The sequence below is a fragment of the Bombina bombina genome, chromosome 7 (assembly GCF_027579735.1).
Source record: "Bombina bombina isolate aBomBom1 chromosome 7, aBomBom1.pri, whole genome shotgun sequence".
Taxonomy (NCBI): domain Eukaryota; kingdom Metazoa; phylum Chordata; class Amphibia; order Anura; family Bombinatoridae; genus Bombina; species Bombina bombina.
In genome coordinates, this window is record NC_069505.1 from 504,160,709 (window position 1) to 504,180,259 (window position 19,551).

Below are 19,551 nucleotides of genomic sequence, written 5' to 3' on the forward strand. Positions count from 1 at the left end.
AGGCCTTTAGTGTTTTGGAATATAATATTTATTGTGCAGCTACCTATGAGTGTGGGTATAATAATGAAAAAATATAAAAATGGTTAGTCTTACCTGTATCATGTCGGACAGACATTGATAAAATCGGCGCCAGAGAATACAATTTTAAACAACTTTATAATTTACTTCTATTATCTAATTTGTTTCATTCTCTTGGTATCATTTGTTGAAGGAGCAGCAATGCACTAATGGTTTCTAACTGAACACATGGGTGAGCCAATGATAATCGGTATATATTTATGCAGCCACCAATCAGCAGCTAGAACCTAGGTTCTTTGCTGCTCTTGAGCTTTCCCAGATAAACCTTTCAGCAAAGGATAACAAGAGAAGAAAGCTAATTAAACACTAGAAGTCAATTTGAAAGTAGTTTAAAACTGTATTCTCTATCTGAATCATGAAATAACAATTTTGGGTTTCATGTCCCTTTAACCAAGTTAAATAACAGACCCATTTTAAAGGGACAGTCAAGTCCACAAAAAACTTTCATGATTCAAATAGGGCATGTCATTTTAAACAACTTTCCATTTTACTTTTATCACCAATTTTGCTTTGTTCTCTTGGTGTTCTTAGTTGAAAGCTAAACCTAGGAGGTTCATATGCTAATTTCTTAGACCTCGAAGGTCACCTCTAATCTAAATGCATTTTGACCACTAGAGGGCATTAGTTCATGTGTTTCATATAGATAACATTAAGCTCATGCACGTGAATTTACCATGGAGTGAGCACTGATTGGCTAAAATGCAAGCCTGTGAAAAGAACTGAAATAAGGGGGCAGTCTGCAGAGGCTTAGATACAAGGTAATCACAGAGGTAAAAAGTATATTATTATAACTGTGTTGGTTGTGCAAAACTGGGGAATGGGTAATAAAGGGATTATCTATCTTTTAAAACAACAACAATTCGGCTGTTGACTGTCCCTTTAAGTTTAACTTACACTTTGGAAAGATTTTGTTACATTGAAGGCAAATCGCCATTGCTGTGGTGGTATCTCTATAAAGTTTCAGCAGTGGTGTCAGGTGGAGATCTGAGTAGCAGAGGTAGTTGGAATAGTGCTTTAGGCACGTGCATACTGATGAGCTTATGCCCCTGCTTTTCAACAAAATATACCAAAAGAACGAGGACATTTTGATTATAGAAATAAACTAGAATGTTGTATAAAATTGCATGGGTTATCTCAATCATGAAAGAATAATTTGGGGTTTCATGTCCTTTTATGCTTCAAAGCAGCAATGCACTAACTGAACATGTCTAATGAATAGACTAACTGAACATGTCTAATGAATAGGGTGGTCAGGTTTTCAGAATTAAGTTGGATAGTCCTGTATTTTAGCTAGAAACCAAAGAGGTAGAATGATTAATTTGTAAGTTACTAGTCAGTTGTGAAAATTTACATGGTGGGAATGGGATCATATTTGGTGGATGAGGTGGAGCTCTTTGTGTGTGGGGGGGGGGGGAGGGACAGTCTCCTACAAATTGTCCAATATCTTTATGGAGGACAGATGGCAAACTTACTGATGAACCAATGACAAGAAGTATTTGTGTGTAGCTACCAATCACCATCTAGTTTCCAGGAATGCTTTGCTGCTCCTAAGCCAACCTAGGTATGTTTTTTGAAAAAAAGGATAACAAGAGAACACAGTAAAATTAATAATAGAAGTAGATTGAAACGTGTTAAAATTGCACGCTCTGGCTGAACTATAAAAGTTAATTTGAAACGTTCAAGTCCTTTTAAAGAGATCATATTTTTCTGAACAATTAATCTGTTTTGCCTTGAAGTAAAATGTCGTCAACTATGTACATAAAAAAGACCAAAAATAGGCTTCAATAGTTGTGTCTGTTAAAATAGAAAAGTCAGAAAACCCTACAAAAAGTTGATAAAATTGTTTGATGATGGATTGGAATACTGCTGTTGAGTACAACATGCAAAGCAAAAAGAAAATCAAAATTATAAGAAAACCAGGTTTTTCAGTGGACTGGTGCTAAATATGAAAATCACTTTCATCAACTCTCCTAATAGATTGGAATATAAACTATGATCTACTAGCTTCCAAAGTCTACCAAGAAACATAAATGATATCTTTACTTTTTATTAAAATCCACCACCCATCTTCTCATGTTTGCCCATCACAACTAGGATCTCTCTGTTTCCAAGCTCATATAGAATTATGAACACTTCTTAAAGTCCACAATAAAATGAGTCGTCTCTTCCAACGCCATCTATAACTCCCGCAATTAGTAAAGTACATATCTTTCAATTTACTCATTAAATGTTTTATTATTCTCCAGGATTGGCGCTTCTTAATGGAACAGCTTGGAAGCAACTACGACAATTTACCATGATGACTTTCCGTGATTTTGGGATGGGCAAAAAGACCTTGGAGGAACCCATCCAGGAAGAAGCTCAGCATCTAGTGAAACATTTCAGAAGCTACAAACGTAAGTACTAAACTCTTGACTATAACAGTATGTTTTGCTCAGTTGGCAATAACTTGGGTATAAAATTCATGTGGGCCAAAAACAGAAACTTCAAATGATTATCCTAGACTCTATTAAACACTTTTTTTCTCCAAATGTTGAAATCACCCAATGTTTGACATAACATGACCCTATTGGAGAGAGATTCCTATTATGTTTTCATATCTTTCTGTGGTCATATGAATCTTTTTTTCCTGCAGAAGAGCCAGTTGATCCCAGTAATATCATGATCTGTGCTTCATCCAATATCATTGCCTCAATCCTCATGGGAACTCGTTATAACTACAGTGATGACAAGTGGATGCAATTACTCAAAAATATACATGAAGCAATTGTTATAGCCTGTTCTACATGGGGCCAGGTGGGTGAATGCCTATAAACAAAAAGTTATCATTATTATATATTGAAATGTAGAAAATATATCTTTGTGAAATGGTTGTACTTCTCCTCTTTTAGCTGATACCATGAACCAAACTACTCTCATTATGTCTTCTATCCCCCATATATAATCTACCTACTTATAACTCATCATATTGTTCCATATAACCTGTCATTTTAACTCCTCTTATTGCTCCATATAATCCTTATTATAACTTGTCCTGTTGCTCTATAACCTCCTTATAACACCTCATATTACTGCATATAACCCTCCTTATTACTTCTCATATTGATCCATATAACCCTCCTTATAACACCTGTATATATACCCTGCCTGTAAATCCTCATATTGCTCCATATAACACTTCTTTATAACACATTGTATTGCTGAATATAACCCTCCGTATTTACTCCTACTGCTCTATATAATCTTCATTATAATTCTTCTTTTTGCACCATATAACCCTCCTTATTACTACTCATATTGATATATATGTGTGTATATATATATATATATATATATATATATATATATATATATAACCCTCCATATAGCACCCCCTATTGCTGCATATAAATCATCATATTGAACTGTATAACCCTCCTTATAACACCCCCTATTGAACCCTGCCTATAACTTCTCAAATTGATCAATATAACCCTCCTTATAACACCTTATATTACTGCAAATAACCCTCCTTATGACTCCTCATATTGACCTATATAACTCTCATTATAATCTCCCCTATTGCTGCATATAACCCTCCTTATTACTCCTACTACTTCAGATAAACCTTCTTATTACTCCTCATATTGATCCAAAGAACTTTCATTATAATCCCCCCCCCCATTGGTGCATGTAACCTTCCCTATAACCCCTCCTATTGCCCTGTATATCCCTCCTATAACTCCTCCTATTAATCCATATAACTCTCCTTATAACTCCTCCTATTGCCCTGTATATCCCTCCTATAACTCCTCCTATTGATCCATATAACTCTCCTTATAACTCCTCCTATTGCCCCATATATCCCTCCCTATTGCACCATGTAACTTTCTCTATAACTCCTATTGCTCGAAATAAAAAAAAACCTTATAATTCCTCCAATTGCTCCATATAATCTCTCTATTTCTTTTACAGATTTATGACATTGTACCCAATATCATGCAAGTCATGCCTGGACCACATAACAACATTTTTACTCTTCTCCAAGATCTTGTTGATGTTGTGGAAGAGAGAGTAAAATATAACCTTGACACACTTGAACCAAACTGTCCACGGGATTTTATTGATTGCTTCCTTATAAGAATGAAAGAGGTAATTTTAAAGGAATGCTAAAGTCAAAATGTATCTCCCAATTAGGGTCTAGATTATGTGTTGTTAGCACGGGACGCAATAAGCAATATCATGACTGTGCTAACTCGCATGTGTATTACAAGTTGAAAGTAAACAGATGCACTCGAGCGCAAACACACCTTGTGCTCAGCGGGTTAGCTTTACTGAATACCAATGGGGAGATTTAACCCCTTAATGACCACAGCACTTTTCCATTTTCTGTCCGTTTGGGACCAAGGCTATTTTTACATTTTTGCGGTGTTTGTGTTTAGCTGTAATTTTCTTCTTACTCATTTACTGTACCCACACATATTATATACCGTTTTTCTCGCCACTAAATGGACTTTCTAAAGATACCATTATTTTTATCATATCTTATAATTTACTATAAAAAAAATATAAAATATGAGGAAAAATTGAAAAAAACACACTTTTTCTAACTTTGACCCCCACAATCTGTTACATATCTACAACCACCAAAAAACACCCATGCTAAATAGTTTCAAAATTTTGTCCTGAGTTTAGAAATACCCAATGTTTACATGTTCTTTGCTTTTTTTGCAAGTTATAGGGTAATAAATACAAGTAGCACTTTGCTATTTCCAAACCACTTTTTTCCAAAATTAGCGCTAGTTACATTAGAACACTAATATCTTTCAGGAATCCCTGAATATCCCTTGACATGTATATATTTTTTTTTAGTAGACATCCCAAAGTATTGATCTAGGACCATTTTGGTATATTTCATACCACCATTTCACCGCCAAATGCGATCAAATACAAAAAATCGTTCACTTTTTCACAAATTTTTTCACAAACTTTTGGTTTCTCACTGAAATTATTTACAAACAACTTGTGCAATTATGGCATAAATGGTTGTAAATTCTTCTCTGGGATCCCCTTTGTTCAGAAATAGCAGACATATATGGCTTTGGCGTTGCTTTTTGGTAATTAGAAGGCCGCTAAATGCCACTGCGCACCACAAGTGTATTATGCCCAGCAGTTAAGGGGTTAATTAGGGAGCTTTTAGGGAGCTTGTAGGGTTAATTTTAGCTTTAGTGTAGTATAGTAGACAACCCCAAGTATTGATCTAGGCACATTTTGGTATATTTCATGCCACCATTTCACCGCCAAATGCGATCAAATTGAAAAAAAAGTTAAATTTTTCACAATTTTAGGTTTCTCACTGAAATAATTTACAAACAGCTTGTGCAATTATGGCACAAATGGTTGTAAATACTTGTCTGGGATCCCCTTTGTTCAGAAATAGCAGACATATATGACTTTGGCGTTGCTTTCTGGTAATTAGAAGGCCGCTAAATCCTGCTGCGCCTCACACGTGTATTATGGCTAGCAGTGAAGGGGTTAATTAGGGAGTTTGTAGGGAGCTTGCAGGGTTAATTTTAGTCTGCCAGTACCCAGTTTGCAAAAAAAAAGTGCTTTTTTTATTTTTGTTTGGCTTTTTTCTGTAGTGTAGCTTCCCCCCCCCACACAGACAAACCCCCACCACCTTGCTGATCTTTTTTTTTAAAAAAAATATTTAGACTTTTAAACATTTTTTATTAATAAATTTTCTGTAGTGTAGCGGTTCCCACCCGCTCCCTCCCCGTGCACGCGCCCGCCCCCGCCCTCCCGTGCGCGCCCCCGCTCATCCCCGCCCACGATCCGGCCCCCCCTGCACATAACCAGGGCCATCGATGGCCGCCACCCGCCTCCCGGTCCGGCTCCCACCCACCAACGCAGGGAGCCACCGATCTCCGGTGCAGAGAGGGCCACAGAGTGGCTCTCTCTGCACCGGATGGCTTAAAAAGGTTATTGCAGGATGCCTCCATATCGAGGCATCACTGCAATAACCGGAAAGCAGCTGGAAGCGAGCAGGATCGCTTCCAGCTGCTTTCCACACCGAGGACGTGCAGGGTACGTTCTCAGGCATTAACTGCCTTTTTTTTGAGGACGTACCCTGCACGTCCTCGGTCGTTAAGGGGTTAATAAGCAGCGAATGCTGCTTTCTCCAACCGAGCCAGAAACAGAGAGGTCATAAGACCACTGCTCTTTAAACCCTTTGTGACCAGATCACTTTTCCATTTGTTGACCGTTTGGGACCAAGGCTATTTTTACATTTCTGCAGTGTTTGTGTTTAGCTGTAATTTTCCTCTTACTCATTTACTGTACCCACACATATTATATACCGTTTTTCTCGCCATTAAATGGACTTTCTAAAGATACCATTATTTTCATCATATCATATAATTTACTATAATTTTTTTGTACAAAATATGATTATAAAATCTAAAAAAAAAAGACCCCCAAAATCTGTTACACATCTACAACCACCAAAAAACACCCATGCTAAATAGTTTCTAAATTTTGTCCTGAGTTTAGAAATACTCACTTTTTAGATGTTCTTTGCTTTTTTTGTAAGTTATAGAGCAATTAATAGAAGTAGCACTTTGCTATTTCTAAACCATTTTTTTTTTTTCAAAATTAGCGATAGTTACATTGTAACACTGAAATCTGTCAGGAATCCCTGAATATCCCTTGACATGTATATATATTTTTTTTTAGAAGACAACCCAAAGTATTGATCTAGGCCCATTTTGGTATATTTCATGCCACCATTTCACCGCCAAATGCGATCAAATACCAAAAAAAAAGTTCACTTTTTCACAAACTTTAGGTTTCTCACTAAAATTATTTACAAACAGCTTGTGCAATTATGGTACAAATGGTTGTAAATGCTTCTCTGGGATTCCCTTTGTTCAGAATTTAGCAGACACATATGGCTTTGACGTTGCTTTTTGGTAATTAGAAGGCCGCTAAATGCTGCTGCGCACCACACGTGTATTATGCCCAGCAGTGAAGGGGTTAATTAGGGAGCTTGTAGGGTTAATTTTAGCTTTGGTGTAGTGTAATAGACAACCCAAAATATTGACCTAGGCCCATTTTGGTATATTTCATGCCACCATTTCACCGCCAAATGTGATCAAATAAAAAAAATTGTTAAATTTTTCACAAGTTTCTCACTGAAATTATTTACAAACAACTTGTGCAATTATGGCACAAATGGTTTTAAATGCTTTTCTGTGATCCCCTTTGTTCAGAAATAGCAGACATATATGGCTTTGGCATTGCTTTTTGGTAATTAGAAGGCCTCTAAATGCTGCTGCGCACCAAACATGTATTATGGGGAGAAAGGGTTAATTAAGGAGCTTGTAGGGTTAATTTTAGCTTTAGTGTAGTATAGTAGACAACCCAAAGTATTGATCTAGGCCCATTTTGGTATATTTCATGCCACCATTTCACCGCCAAATGCAATCAAACAAAATAAATTGTTCACTTTTTCACAAACTTTAGGTTTCTCACTGATATTATTTACAAACAGCTTTTGCAATTATGGCACAAATGGTTGTAAATGCTTCTCTGGGATCCCCTTTGTTCAGAAATAGCAGACATTTATGGCTTTGGCGTTGCTTTTTGGCAATTTGAAGGCCGCTATTATACCCAGCAGTGAAGGGGTTATTTAGGTAGCTTGTAGGGAGCTTGCAGGGTTAATTTTACTCACTGAAATAATTTACAAACAGCTTGTGCAATTATGGCACAAATGGTTGTAAATACTTGTCTGGGATCCCCTTTGTTCAGAAATAGCAGACATATATGACTTTGGCGTTGCTTTCTGGTAATTAGAAGGCCGCTAAATCCTGCTGCGCCTCACACGTGTATTATGGCTAGCAGTGAAGGGGTTAATTAGGGAGTTTGTAGGGAGCTTGCAGGGTTAATTTTAGCTTTAGTGTAGAGATCAGCCTCCCACCTGACACATCTCACCTCCTGATCCCTCCCAAACAGCTCTCTTCCCTCCCCTACCTCACAATTGTCCCCACCATTTTCATTGGTGTCAGTGGTTGCTGCGCGCACCCCCCGCACCCTCCGGGCATACGGCTTGCACATACAGGAACCGGAAGCTCCCACCCACCAACGATCAGCACCATCGCTACCGGTGCAGAGAGGGCCACAGAGTGGCTCTCTCTGCATCGGTTTGTAAAAAAATGGTATTGCAGGATGCTTCAATATTGAGGCATCACTGCAATACCATAAAAGCGGCTGGAAGCGTTCAGGGTCGCTTCCACCGCTTGAAACGCCAGCGGACGTGCCAGGAATGTCCTTGGTCATAAAGGGTATTTTTTGTGGGACGTTCCTGGCACGTCCTTTGTCGTTAAGGGTTAACTCAACCGCCAACCTTTTAGATGGCGGACTGCAATCATCCCGATCCTATACGATCGGGATGATTGACACCCCCTGCTAGCGGCCGCGAATGTGCAGGGGGTGGCATTGCACAAGCATTTAAATAGAAATGCTTATGCAATGCTAAATGTTGACAGTGTATGCTGTCTGCATTTAGCGATGTTGGGAGGACATGATTCACTGCTCAATACATAATAAATTGACCCCCAAGTGTAAATGTGTAAGGGTTAAAAAAAAATGTGCACCAAACACATCATAAGTATATTGAAATAAAGTGTTACACTCATATATACAGTTACTGGTAATAAAAAAAAACACATAATTGAAATAAATATTTTTAAAACATTAATATTAATTTTAAATAAGGGTTAAAAGGTATATGGTATATGACAAGGTGTGCCCAGGGCCGCCATCAGGGGGTGACAGGGGTGACTCCTGTCAGGGGCCCAATGAGCCATGGGGGCCCCATGAGGCAAGAACTAAAAAAAAAATTTTTTTTTTTTTTTTTAATTTTGGCAGCCACCAGTGGGTACTACAGCAGAGTGCTAATTTAGCATGGGAAATGTAATTACAAGGAGTAAAGTATTAGCATTTGAGAGGATTTCTTAGGCCTAGATTTGGAGTTTGGCGGTAAAAGGGCTGTTAACGCTCCGCAGGTTTTTTTCTGGCCGCACCATAAATTTAACTCTGGTATCGAGAGTTCAAACAAATGCTGCGTTAGGCTCCAAAAAAGGAGCGTAGAGAATTTTTACCGCAAATGCAACTCTCGATACCAGAGTTGCTTACGGACGCGGCCGGCCTCAAAAACGTGCTCGTGCACGATTCTCCCATAGGAAACAATGGGGCTGTTTGAGCTGAAAAAAAACCTAACACCTGCAAAAAAGCAGCGTTCAGCTCCTAACGCAGCCCCATTATTTCCTATGGGGAAACACTTCCTACGTCTGCACCTAACACTCTAACATGTACCCCGAGTCTAAACACCCCTAGCCTTACATTTATTAACCCCTATTCTGCCGCTCCCGCTATCGCTGACCCCTGCATATTTTTTTAACCCCTAATCTGCCGCTCCGTAAACCGCCGCAACCTACGTTATCCCTATGTACCCCTAATCTGCTGCCCTAACATCGCCGACCCCTATATTATATTTATTAACCCCTAATCTGCCGCTCCCAACATTGCCGCCACCTACCTACACTTATTAACTCCTAATCTGCCGAGCGGACCTGAGCGCTACTATAATAAAGTTATTAACCCCTAATCCGCCTCACTAACCCTATCATAAATAGTATTAACCCCTAATCTGCCCTCCCTAACATCGCCGACACCTAACTTCAATTATTAACCCCTAATCTTCCGATCGGAGCTCACCGCTATTCTAATAAATGTATTAACCCCTAAAGCTAAGTCTAACCCTAACACTAACACCCCCCCTAACTTAAATATAATTTACATCTAACGAAATTAATTAACTCTTATTAAATAAATTATTCCTATTTAAAGCTAAATACTTACCTGTAAAATAAATCCTAATATAGCTACAATATAAATTATAATTACATTGTAGCTATTTTAGGATTAATATTTATTTTACAGGCAACTTTGTAATTATTTTAACCAGGTACAATAGCTATTAAATAGTTAAGAACTATTTAATAGTTACCTAGTTAAAATAATTACAAATTTACCTGTAAAATAAATCCTAACCTAAGATATAATTAAACCTAACACTACACTATCAATAAAAAAATAAAATAAACTACCTACAATTACCTACAATTAACCTAACACTACACTATCAATAAATTAATTAAACACAATTCCTACAAATAAATACAATTAAATAAACTAGCTAAAGTACCAAAAATAAAAAAGAACTAAGTTACAAAAAATAAAAAAATATTTACAAACATAAGAAAAATATTACAACAATTTTAAACTAATTACACCTACTCTAAGCCCCCTAATAAAATAACAAAGCCCCCCAAAATAAAAAATTCCCTACCCTATTCTAAATTAAAAAAGTTACAAGCTCTTTTACCTTACCAGCCCTGAACAGGGCCCTTTGCGGGGCATGCCCCAAGAATTTCAGCTCTTTTGCCTGTAAAAGAATAAATACAATACCCCCCCCCAACATTACAACCCACCACCCACATACCCCTAATCTAACCCAAACCCCCCTTAAATAAACCTAACACTAAGCCCCTGAAGATCTTCCTACCTTGTCTTCACCATCCAGGTATCACCGATCCGTCCTGGCTCCAACATCTTCATCCAACCCAAGCGGGGGTTGGCGATCCATAATCCGGTGCTGAAGAGGTCCAGAAGAGGCTCCAAAGTCTTCCTCCTATCCGGCAAGAAGAGGACATCCGGACCGGCAAACATCTTCTCCAAGCGGCATCTTCGATCTTCTTCCATCCGGAGCGAAGCGGCAGGATCCTGAAGACCTCCAGCGCGGAACATCCATCCGGACCGACGACTGAACGACGAATGACTGTTCCTTTAAGGGACGTCATCCAAGATGGCGTCCCTCGAATTCCGATTGGCTGATAGGATTCTATCAGCCAATCGGAATTAAGGTAGGAATATTCTGATTGGCTGATGGAATCAGCCAATCAGAATCAATTTCAATCCGATTGGCTGATCCAATCAGCCAATCAGATTGAGCTCGCATTCTATTGGCTGATCGGAACAGCCAATAGAATGCGAGCTCAATCTGATTGGCTGATTGGATGTTCCGCGCTGGAGGTCTTCAGGATCCTGCTGCTTCGCTCCGGATGGAAGAAGATCGAAGATGCCGCTTGGAGAAGATGTTTGCCGGTCCGGATGTCCTCTTCTTGCCGGATAGGAGGAAGACTTTGGAGCCTCTTCTGGACCTCTTCAGCACCGGATTATGGATCGCCAACCCCCGCTTGGGTTGGATGAAGATGTTGGAGCCAGGACGGATCGGTGATACCTGGATGGTGAAGACAAGGTAGGAAGATCTTCAGGGGCTTAGTGTTAGGTTTATTTAAGGGGGGTTTGGGTTAGATTAGGGGTATGTGGGTGGTGGGTTGTAATGTTGGGGGGGGGGGTATTGTATTTATTCTTTTACAGGCAAAAGAGCTGAAATTCTTGGGGCATGCCCCACAAAGGGCCCTGTTCAGGGCTGGTAAGGTAAAAGAGCTTGTAACTTTTTTAATTTAGAATAGGGTAGGGAATTTTTTATTTTGGGGGGCTTTGTTATTTTATTAGGGGGCTTAGAGTAGGTGTAATTAGTTTAAAATTGTTGTAATATTTTTCTTATGTTTGTAAATATTTTTTTATTTTTTGTAACTTAGTTCTTTTTTATTTTTGGTACTTTAGCTAGTTTATTTAATTGTATTTATTTGTAGGAATTGTGTTTAATTAATTTATTGATAGTGTAGTGTTAGGTTAATTGTAGGTAATTGTAGGTAGTTTATTTAATTTTTTTATTGATAGTGTAGTGTTAGGTTTAATTATATCTTAGGTTAGGATTTATTTTACAGGTAAATTTGTAATTATTTTAACTAGGTAACTATTAAATAGTTCTTAACTATTTAATAGCTATTGTACCTGGTTAAAATAATTACAAAGTTGCCTGTAAAATAAATATTAATCCTAAAATAGCTACAATGTAATTATAATTTATATTGTAGCTATATTAGGATTTATTTTACAGGTAAGTATTTAGCTTTAAATAGGAATAATTTATTTAATAAGAGTTAATTAATTTCGTTAGATGTAAATTATATTTAAGTTAGGGGGGGTGTTAGTGTTAGGGTTAGACTTAGCTTTAGGGGTTAATACATTTATTAGAATAGCGGTGAGCTCCGATCGGAAGATTAGGGGTTAATAATTGAAGTTAGGTGTCGGCGATGTTAGGGAGGGCAGATTAGGGGTTAATACTATTTATGATAGGGTTAGTGAGGCGGATTAGGGGTTAATAACTTTATTATAGTAGCGCTCAGGTCCGCTCGGCAGATTAGGAGTTAATAAGTGTAGGTAGGTGGCGGCGATGTTGGGAGCGGCAGATTTGGGGTTAATAAATATAATATAGGGGTCGGCGGTGTTAGGGGTAGCAGATTAGGGGTACATAGGGATAACGTAGGTGGCAGCGCTTTGCGGTCGGAAGATTAGGGGTTAATTATTTTAAGTAGCTGGCGGCGATGTTGTGGGGGGCAGGTTAGGGGTTAATAAATGTAATATAGGGGTCGGCGGGGTTAGGGGCAGCAGATTAGGGGTACATAAGTATAACGTAGGTGGCGGTCGGCAGATTAGGGGTTAAAAATTTTAATCGAGTGGCGGCGATGTGGGGGGAGCTCGGTTTAGGGGTACATAGGTAGTTTATGGGTGTTAGTGTACTTTAGGGTACAGTAGTTAAGAGCTTTATGAACCGGCGTTAGCCAGAAAGCTCTTAACTCCTGCTATTTTCAGGCGGCTGGAGTTTTGTCGTTAGAGCTCTAACGCTCACTTCAGAAACGACTCTAAATACCGGCGTTAGAAAGATCCCATTGAAAAGATAGGCTACGCAAATGGCGTAGGGGGATCTGCGGTATGGAAAAGTCGCGTCTGAAAAGTGAGCGTTAGACCCTTTAATCACTGACTCCAAATACCAGCGGGCGGCCAAAACCAGCGTTAGGAGCCTCTAACGCTGGTTTTCACGGCTACCGCCGAACTCCAAATCTAGGCCTTAGTATGCACTTTGTACAGTGTGTGCCTGAGTCAGACGGCAGATCACTTTCATTTGAAGAGGAGGTAGAACTTACTTAGCAAATGTTTTTTATTTATTTGTGCAATTTTGGATTGTAACTTCAGTGTGGTAGTAGTTGTATGGTGGGGCTAGGGGTCCATAAAAACACATTTTTTTTAGCAGCAGTGTATTTATGATTGTTTGACAATGCTGTAGAAATTCTATATTTAAAACCATGCAGAAATGTTTCCTCCTCAATACACAAATGGTAGATGCCCTTTTGGCAGATATGCATTTTATATATATATTACATTCCAGTTTACTGCCCCTTTATGCAAGGACTTTCCAGATGCAAGGAGGCATTTTATCTAAGATTTTTACATCTGCATAACATTTTATACTCTCAGACTAAGATTGCTCAGTGTTTGAAATGAGACAGGTTAACTTAAAACTGTTCAGTTTACACTACAGCTGACTTACGGCTAGATTTAGAGTTTGGCGTTAGCCGTGAAAACCAGCGTTAGAGGCTCCTAACGCTGGTTTTAGGCTACCGCCGGTATTTGGAGTCACTGAAAATAGGGTCTAACGCTCACTTTTCAGCCGCGACTTTTCCATACCGCAGATCCCCTTACGTAAATTACGTATCCTATCTTTTCAATGGGATCTTTCTAACGCCGGTATTTAGAGTCGTTTCTGAAGTGAGCGTTAGAGCTCTAACGACAAAACTCCAGCCGCAGAAAAAAGTCAGTAGTTAAGAGCTTTCTGGGCTAACGCCGGTTTGTAAAGCTCTTAACTACTGTACCCTAAAGTACACTAACACCCATAAACTACCTATGTACCCCTAAACCGAGGTCCCCCCACATCGCCGCCACTCTATTAAAATTTTTTAACCCCTAATCTGCCGACAGCCACCTACGTTATACTTATGTACCCCTAATCTGCTGCCCCTAACCCCGCCGACCCCTGTATTACATTTATTAACCCCTAACCTGCCCCCCACAACGTCACCGCCAGCTACTTACAATAATTAACCCCTAATCTGCCGACCGCAAAGCGCCGCCACCTACATTATCCTTATGTACCCCTAATCTGCTGCCCCTAACACCGCCGACCCCTATATTATATTTATTAACCCCTAATCTGCCCCCCTCAACGTCGCCGACACCTGCCTACACTTATTAACCCCTAATCTTCCGAGCGGACCGCACCGCTAATATAATAAAGTTATTAACCCCTAACCCGCCTCACTAACCCTATAATAAATAGTATTAACCCCTAATCTGCCCTCCCTAACATCGCCGACACCTAACTTCAATTATTAACCCCTAATCTGCCGACCGGAGGTCATCGCTACTATAATAAATGGATTAACCCCTAAAGCTAAGTCTAACCCTAACACTAACACCCCCCTAACTTAAATATAATTTACATCTAACGAAATAAATTAACTCTTATTAAATAAATTATTCCTATTTAAAGCTAAATACTTGCCTGAAAAATAAATCCTAATATAGCTACAATATAAATTATAATTATATTATAGCTATTTTAGGATTAATATTTATTTTACAGGCAACTTTGTAATTATTTTAACCAGGTACAATAGCTATTAAATAGTTAAGAACTATTTAATAGTTACCTAGTTAAAATAATTACAAAATTACCTGTAAAATAAATCCTAACCTAAGTTACAATTAAACCTAACACTACCCTATCAATAAATTAATTAAATAAAATACCTACAATTACCTACAATTAACCTAACACTACACTATCAATAAATAAATTAAATACAATTGCTACAAAGAACTACAATTACATAAACTAACTAAAGTACAAAAAATAAAAAAGAACTAAGTTACAAAAAATAAAAAAATATTTACAAACATAAGAAAAATATTACAACAATTTTAAACTAATTACACCTACTCTAAGCCCCCTAATAAAATAACAAAGACCCCCAAAATAACAAAATGCCCTACCCTATTCTAAATTAATAAATTTAAAAGCTCTTTTACCTTACCAGCCCTGAACAGGGCCCTTTGTGGGGCATGCCCCAAGAAAATCAGCCCTTTTGCCTGTAAAAAAAACATACAATACCCCCCCCCAACATTACAACCCACCACCCACATACCCCTAATCTAACCCAAACCCCCCTTAAATAAACCTAACACTAAGCCCCTGAAGATCTTCCTACCATGTCTTCACCAACCAGGTATCACCGATCCGTCCTGGCTCCAAAATCTTCATCCAACCCAAGCGGGGGTTGGCGATCCATCATCCGGTGGCTGAAGAGGTCCAGAAGAGGCTCCAAAGTCTTCCTCCTATCCGGCAAGAAGAGGACATCCGGACCGGCAAACATCTTCTCCAAGCGGCATCTTCGATCTTCTTGCATCCGGTGCGGAGCGGGTCCATCTTGAAGCAGGCGACGCGGATCCATCCTCTTCTTCCGTTGTCTCCCGACGAATGACGGTTCCTTTAAGGGACGTCATCCAAGATGGCGTCCCTTGAATTCCGATTGGCTGATAGGATTCTATCAGCCAATCGGAAGTAAGGTAGGAATATTCTGATTGGCTGATGGAATCAGCCAATCAGAATCAAGTTCAATCCTATTGGCTGATCCAATCAGCCAATCAGATTGAGCTCGCATTCTATTGGCTGATCGGAACAGCCAATAGAATGCGAGCTCAATCTGATTGGCTGATTGGATCAGCCAATCGGATTGAACTTGATTCTGATTGGCTGATTCCATCAGCCAATCAGAATATTCCTACCTTAATTGTATTTTTTTATTTTTTGTAACTTAGTTCTTTTTTATTTTTTGTACTTTAGTTAGTTTATGTAATTGTAGTTCTTTGTAGCAATTGTATTTAATTTATTTATTGATAGTGTAGTGTTAGGTTAATTGTAGGTAATTGTAGGTATTTTATTTAATTAATTTATTGATAGGGTAGTGTTAGGTTTAATTGTAACTTAGGTTAGGATTTATTTTACAGGTAATTTTGTAATTATTTTAACTAGGTAACTATTAAATAGTTCTTAACTATTTAATAGCTATTGTACCTGGTTAAAATAATTACAAAGTTGCCTGTAAAATAAATATTAATCCTAAAATAGCTATAATATAATTATAATTTATATTGTAGCTATATTAGGATTTATTTTACAGGTAAGTATTTAGCTTTAAATAGGAATAAGTTATTTAATAAGAGTTAATTTATTTAGTTAGATGTAAATTATATTTAAGTTAGGGGGGTGTTAGTGTTAGGGTTAGACTTAGCTTTAGGGGTTAATCCATTTATTATAGTAGCGATGACCTCCGGTCGGCAGATTAGGGGTTAATAATTGAAGTTAGGTGTCGGCGATGTTAGGGAGGGCAGATTAGGGGTTAATACTATTTATTATAGGGTTAGTGAGGCGGGTTAGGGGTTAATAACTTTATTATAGTAGCGGTGCGGTCAGCTCGGAAGATTAGGGGTTAATAAGTGTAGGCAGGTGTCGGCGACGTTGAGGGGGGCAGATTAGGGGTTAATAAATATAATATAGGGGTCGGCGGTGTTAGGGGCAGCAGATTAGGGGTACATAAGGATAACGTAGGTGGCGGCGCTTTGCGGTCGGCAGATTAGGGGTTAATTATTGTAAGTAGCTGGCGGCAACGTTGTGGGGGGCAGGTTAGGGGTTAATAAATATAATACAGGGGTCGGCGGTGTTAGGGGCAGCAGATTAGGGGTACATAGGGATAATGTAAGTTGCGGCGGTGTACGGAGCGGAAGATTAGGGGTTAATAATATAATGCAGGGGTTAGCGATAGCGGGGGCTGCAGATTAGGGGTTAATACGTGTAAGGTTAGGGGTGTTTAGACTCGGGGTACATGTTAGAGTGTTAGGTGCAGACGTAGGAAGTGTTTCCCCATAGGAAACAATGGGGCTGCGTTAGGAGCTGAACGCTGCTTTTTTGCAGGTGTTAGGTTTTTTTTCAGCTCAAACAGCCCCATTGTTTCCTATGGGAGAATCGTGCACGAGCACGTTTTTGAGGCTGGCCGCGTCCGTAAGCAACTCTGGTATCGAGAGTTGCATTTGCGGTAAAAATGCTCTACGCTCCTTTTTTGGAGCCTAACGCAGCATTTGTTTGAACTCTCGATACCAGAGTTAATTTTATGGTGCGGCCAGAAAAAAGCCAGCGGAGCGTTAACAGCCCTTCTACCGCCAAACTCCAAATCTAGGCCTTAGTCTTGAAATACATACCAACAAGCCTAAATCCTGCATTTAACCAGATCTAATGGTATGAGTACCACAGCTTATGGTCCCACCAAGACCATATAGAGTACAGCATTTTCAAAATCCATAAGTACAGCTGACAGATGGGAAAATTTGTACACTATATTTGAAGTGGTGCTCTAGGTTGGAGAAAATGGGGAAAAAACAAACAAACATATTTCAACCATTTAAAGGTACTTTTCTTCATCTAGCCAGCTACCCAGCTCATTAATGTACAATTTTGAATTCACAGAATTATTTTTGTTTGCACATTTACAAATATGATTCTTTAAAAAGTTATCTCTAAATTTTTGCAATTTTTTTTATCATGCATGTCACACACTGTTGGTTTAGGGGATACAAGGTGCATAAATGTTTCCTCCTGTGAGTGTTTCTGTGGGTGTCTGTGTTTATGTCTTTGTGCTTTGGTTTGTGTCTCTATGTGTATGTATTTTTTATCTGTGGGTCTCTCTGTGAGGGTGGGTGTGTATGTCTTTGTGCATTTTCTGTGGATGTCTGTGAGGGTGTGTGCATATGTCTTTGAGCTTTTTCTATGGGTGTCTCTGTGAGGGTGTGTGTGTGTGTATGTATGTATGTCTGTGTTTTCTGTGGGTATCTCTGTGAGGGTGTGTGTATGTCTTTGTGTGTTTTCTGTGGATGTCTCAGTGAGGGTGTGTGTATGTATGTCTTTCTGTGTTTTTCATGTGGTTGTTTCTGTGTGTGTGTGTGTGTGTGTATGTCTTTCTGTGTTTTTCATGTGGTTGTCACTGTGTGTGTGTATGTCTTTGTGTGTTTTCTGTGGGTGTCTCTGTGTGTGTGTGTATGTCTTTCTGTGTTTTTCATGTGGTTGTCACTGTGTGTGCATATGTCTTTGTGTGTTTTCTGAGGCTGTCTCTGTCGGTGTTTCCTTGGGTGTATGTGCAAGTTTGAGTTTGTGTGTGTGTGTCCATTGTCTGTTCCTTTTTAGGACATTTTGACCTTACTACTAATTATTTGCATCTTTCTACAGACTTTGAGACTAACAAGACCTTTCCGGACGTAACCAATCCACCATTTAACCTTTAAATTATTGTTTAGGCAGTTCAGGGCCCTTGCTTTCAGCCACTGCATGCTGTTGTCATAATTTAGTTGTCATCTTCCTTTACAAAAAGATAATCAGAACTCCATATTTTGTTTTCTAAATCTCCTTTTTTTACAAAACTGTAGTCTACCTCATTACTTGTCAGGTCAATGTAAACAAGTGCTAAGTGCCTGTTTGGGTTTCTGTGTCTGAGTGTGTTTCTTTGCGTGTCTGCTAGAGTGTCTATATGTGAATCCTTATGTGTGTGTGTGTGTTTCAGTGTATGAGTGTGTGTGTGTGTGTATGTTACTAACTTTACAATATTTCCAAGTTTAAATAGACAATTATGAATAAAGTGCATATACGTTTTAGTCACTTGGTCAAAAATTGCACATGTCAAAGGAGGGGGGGGCCTGATCAATGGTTGAGTCAGGGGCCCCAAAATTTCTAGTGGCGGCCCTGGGTGTGCCTGTAAGTATATACATACCTTTATAAATATGTGTGTGTATATATATATATATATATATATATATATATATATATATATATATATACATATACAGGTGAAACTCGAAAAATTAGAATATCGTGCAAAAGTTCATATATTTCACTAATGCAACTTAAAAGGTGAAACTAATATATGAGATAGACTCATTACATGCAAAGCAAAATAGTTCAAGCCGTAATTTGTCATAATTGTGATGATTATGGCTTACAGCTCATGAAAACCCCAAATCCACAATCTCAGAAAATTTAAATATTGTGAAAAGGTGCAATATTCTATGCTCAAGGTGTCCCACTCTAATCAGCTAATTAAGCCATAACACCTGCAAAGGGTTCCTGAGCCTTCAAATGGTCTCTCAGTCTGGTTCAGTAGGAATCACAATGATGGGAAAGACTGCTGACCTGACAGTTGTGCAGAAAACCATTATTGACACCCTCCATAAGGAAGGAAAGCCTCAAAAGGTAATTGCAAAATAAGTTGGATGTTCCCAAAGTGCTGTATCAAAGCACATTATTAATAGAAAGTTATGTGGAAGGGAAAAGTGTGGAAGAAAAAGGTGCACAAGCAGCAGGGG

General features: G+C 38.7%; 1 protein-coding gene across 1 annotated transcript in view; it reads left to right on the forward strand.

Annotated features, from left to right (window-relative positions):
* LOC128666897 (cytochrome P450 2G1-like) overlaps nucleotides 1-19,551 on the forward strand; it is a 92,052-nt gene that overhangs the window by 23,076 nt on the left and 49,425 nt on the right. The window contains exons 3-5 of the mRNA XM_053721708.1: nucleotides 2,325-2,474; nucleotides 2,714-2,874; nucleotides 4,033-4,209. Of these exons, the coding sequence (XP_053577683.1) occupies nucleotides 2,325-2,474; nucleotides 2,714-2,874; nucleotides 4,033-4,209 (488 nt within the window). The remainder of the gene's footprint in view (nucleotides 1-2,324; nucleotides 2,475-2,713; nucleotides 2,875-4,032; nucleotides 4,210-19,551) is intronic.